The 4,431-nt window shown below is 40.6% G+C and overlaps 1 protein-coding gene across 1 annotated transcript; it reads left to right on the forward strand.

Annotated features, from left to right (window-relative positions):
* On the forward strand, positions 3,391 to 4,034 carry LOC107627113. The gene is made up of 2 exons (XM_016329975.1): positions 3,391 to 3,808; positions 4,021 to 4,034. Exons 1-2 carry the CDS (start codon positions 3,391 to 3,393, stop codon positions 4,032 to 4,034), a joined length of 432 nt encoding a protein of 143 aa, XP_016185461.1.

A 4,431-nucleotide genomic window follows, 5' to 3' on the forward strand; every position in this document is an offset into this window, starting at 1 on the left:
TTTTGATTTTCAGTTGCTTGGGGACAAGCAACAATTTAAGTTTGGTGTTGTGATGAGCGGATAATTTATACGCTTTTTGGCATTGTTTTTAGTATGTTTTTAGTAGGATCTAGTTACTTTTAGGGATGTTTTTAATAGATTTTGTGTTAAATTCACATTTCTGGACTTTACTATGAGTTTGTGTGTTTTTCTGTGATTTCAGGTATTTTCTGGCTGAAATTGAGGGACTTGAGCAAAAATCTGATTCAGAGGTTGAAAAAGGACTGCTGATGCTGTTGGATTCTGACCTCCCTGCACTCAAAGTGGATTTTCTGGAGCTACAGAACTCGAAATGGCGCGCTTCCAATTGCGTTGGAAAGTAGACATCCAGGGCTTTTCAGCAATATATAATAATCCATACTTTGGCCAAGTTTAGATGACACAAACTGGCGTTCAACGCCAGCTCTCTTCCCAATTCTGGCGTCCAGCGCCAGAAAAGGATCCAAAACCAGAGTTGAACGCCCAAACTGGCACAGAAACTGGCGTTCAACTCCACAAATGGCCTCTGCACGTGCAACGCTCAGGCTCAGCCCAAACATACACCAAGTGGGCCCAGAAAGTGGATTTATGCATCAATTACTTACTCATGTAAACCCTAGTGACTAGTTTATTATAAATAGGACCTTTTACTAGTCTTTTGGACCATCTTTTGGTCTCACTTTTATTCCATTGTTCATCTTTGGATTACCTTATGATCCTTTGATCACGTTTTAGGGGGCTGGCCATCTCGGCTATGCCTGGACCTTCACTTATGTATTTTTAACGGTAGAGTTTCTACACTCCATAGATTCCATGGAAAGGAGTAAGACTGATTGGATGAAGATAGCAGGAAAGCAGAGGTTCAGAGGAACGAAAAGTATCTCCATTTGCTTATCTGAAATTTCTACCAATAACTTACATAAGTATCTCTATCCCTATTTTATTAATTAATATTCGAAAACCACATAACTATTTTATATCTGCCTGACTGAGATCTACAAGGTGACCATAGCTTGCTTCATACCAACAATCTCCGTGGGATTCGACCCTTACTCACGTAAGGTATTACTTGGACGACCCAGTGCACTTGCTGGTTAGTTGTATCGAAGTTGTGACAATTATGAATTAAGATTAGGGCACCAAGCTTTGGAGCCATTACCAGGATTTGTTCGAGCCTGGAGATCACAATTCCGTGCACCATTGTCACAAGTAACAAACTCCTAAATAAATTGATAACCGAAGTATTCAAACCTCGGGTCGTCTTCTCAAGGAATTGCAGGGAGGTATGTTCTTATTATTGGTTATGAGTTTGTAAATTGGGGTTTTGGAGTTTGGGCAATGGGCACAGGTATATTTAAATAACAAGTAAAATAAATTAACAATAATAAAATCTCTTGGCAAGGTATGAAGAACTGGAAGTCCTATCCTAGTTATCCTTATCAATTGTAATAAGAATTGGATTTTTCTCCCACTTTGTTAACCTCTAACTATGAAGGTAAGTTAAGTGGATGAATTAATTTTTATTCCTTAGGTCCTAGTCTTTCCTTGGGAAAGGCTAGAGTTATTGGAACTCGAATTAATTCTTGAAGAATTCTAATTTTCAGTCAACAATGAGTTTGATAACTCAAGTGTCTCCAATGACTCAACCAAAGCCAAAAGGGAAAAATTCAAATTATTTATATAATAAATAAAAGAAAGCAATCATAATTCTGAAATACCTCAATTAGCACTAATAAAGATATCAAATATAATATGGAAGAGTTCATAAATTAAATTAGAAAAATAAAGAAAAAGAACATTGAACCTGGGATTGAGAGGCACTCCTAAAACTAAGAGAAATCCTAAATCCTAATCCTAAGAGAGAGGAGAGAACCTCTCTCTCAAAAAACTACATCTAAATTCTAAAATTGTGAATATGAAAGCTTATGTTTATGAATGGATGCATTCCCCCACTTTATATCCTCTAATCTGTGTTTTCCGGACCACAAACTAGGTCGAAAATAGCCCAGAAATCGCTGGAGAAGAAATCTGCCACGCTGATTTTTCGCCACTGCGACGCGTCCGCATGGATTACGCGACCGCATCACCTAGCGTCAGGGCAACTATGATATATTATATATCAAATCGAAGCCCCAGACGTTAGCTTTCCAACGCAACTGGAACCGTGTCATTTGGACCTCTTTAGCTAAAGTTATAGCCATTTGAGTGCGGAGAGGTCAGGCTGGACAGCTTAGTAATTTCTCCAACTTCTTGTATTCCTTCCACTTTTGCATGCTTCCTTTCCATCCTTCGAGCCATTCCTGCCCTGTAATCTCTGAAATCACTTGACACACATATCAAGGCATCTAATGGTGATAAGAGAGGATTAATATTGGCAATATAAAGGCCAAAGAAGCATGTTTTCAATTAAAGCACATAATTAGGAAGGCAAATGTAAAACCATGAAAATAGTATGAATAAGTAGGTAAAGAGTTGATAAAATCCACTCAATTAAGCACAAGATAAACCATAAAATAGTGGTTTATCAGCTTGCATGCAATCTCGGAAACCATTCCTTGGTATGCACCAATCGCCAATTACTTAGTATCTCGCTCCTTCCCTCCTAACCTCTCCAAACATCAAAGGGATAAGCTAAAAACCGAATCCAAATACTATGCGTGGGATGACCCATACCTTTGGAGATGTGGGGCAGATCAAGTAATTCGGAGGTGCATTCCACAAATAGAATTCCACTCAATCTTGGAAGCTTGCCACTCCTCCGAAGGAGGAGGCCATTTTGGACCTCAAAGAACGGCAAGGAAAATCCTAGATTGTGGCTTTTGGTGGCCAACTCTTTTCAAGGACTCTTCTCATTTTTGTAAATCTTGTTCTCAATGCATTAGATTTGGCAATATCTCTAAGAAGGATGAAATTCCCCAACAAACTATGCTATTTTGTGAGATTTTTGACGTGTGGGGAACTGACTTCATGGGGCCATTCCCAAATTCTAATGGTTTCCTCTACATTCTACTCGACGTTGATTATGTGTCCAAATAGGTGAAAGCAATACCCACCCAGACGGATGATGCTAATGTGGTCCTTTCTTTTGTGAGAAATAATATCATTTGTAGATTTGGGTCGCCACGAGCAATCGTGAGCGACCAAGGTTCACATTTTTGCAACAAAAGAATGGACGGACTAATGAGAAAATATGGCATCATGCATAAAGTAGCCACGGCCTACCACCCACAAACAAACGGCCAAGCCGAGGTTTCCAATCGGGAGATCAAACGTATCTTAGAAAGGATTGTGAAACCCAATAGGAAAGATTGGAGTGCCAAGCTCACCGATGCATTATGGACCTACCGAACGGCCTACAAAACGCCAATTGGCATGAGCCCCTTTCGGTTGGTGTACGGCAAAGCTTGCCATTTGCCGGTGGAAATAGAGCACAAGGCGTATTGGGCCATCAAGGAGTGTAATCCGAGTTTGGGTGGAGCCGGAATTGAGAGGAAGCTACAATTAGCGGAGTTGGAATGTTTGAGACTTGAAGCTTATGAGAACTCTAGACTTTACAAGGAAAAAATGAAAGCCATCCATGATAGGAACATAAGAGGCAAAGAATTCAAGGCCAGTGATCTTGTCCTTCTTTACAATTCTAGATTGAGATTGTTGCCCGGTAAACTAAGGTCAAAATGGGAAGGCCCATATCAAGTAGTGAAGGCGGAACCCTATGGGGTTTACCATTTGTGCCATCCCTCAAGTTCGGATATCTTTAAGGTCAATGGGCACCGTCTCAAGTTGTATCATGGTGAACAAATGAAGAGCAACAAAGAGATTGAGGTATTCCTTTTGGAAGATGCACCTCTTGGCAAAGAGCAATGAACAAGTGAAAGTCCAACTTAAGGACATTACACAAAAGTGCTAGGTGGGAGACACCCCACCATGGTGAGATCTATCCTTTCTACCCTTTTTGTATATAGCTTTTAAACTCTTAACTGGTTTGTGATTGCTTCGCTATAGTCTTCTTTGATTAGTTTTAATTGTAAATACCTAGGATATTTTACACATAAAGCCTTGCATTGAATTCTCTATGAATGACTTGATTGTGTGGTGGAAGAACACCTCTCTTTAGGTCTTGCATTGATTTTCGGTGTTCTTGACTTCTTTGGCTTGTTTGGCCTGTGGACACATGACAATTAGGCATTTTTCTATTCATTCAACAAAAAAAGGGGGAGCACGCGTATGCACACTGTGCACGTATGCGTTCCTAGGCTTTCGCAACTCCTGGGCCATTTACCAGAGAGTTGTGCAAATTCTGGGCCATCTTTGGGCCCTGGGCATAACTAACATCACGCGTGCGGGCATGAGACGCGTACGCGTCCATGGCAATTCGCGCAAAAGCACGCGTGCACGCACTAGCCACGTACGCGT

The sequence above is a fragment of the Arachis ipaensis genome, chromosome B02 (genome assembly GCF_000816755.2).
Source record: "Arachis ipaensis cultivar K30076 chromosome B02, Araip1.1, whole genome shotgun sequence".
In the NCBI taxonomy this organism is placed as follows: domain Eukaryota; kingdom Viridiplantae; phylum Streptophyta; class Magnoliopsida; order Fabales; family Fabaceae; genus Arachis; species Arachis ipaensis.

What these genes read in the sequence shown, in the direction of transcription:
- LOC107627113 (XM_016329975.1), top strand. Translation starts at nt 3,391, where the DNA reads ATGAGCCCCTTTCGGTTGGTGTACGGCAAAGCTTGCCATTTGCCGGTG.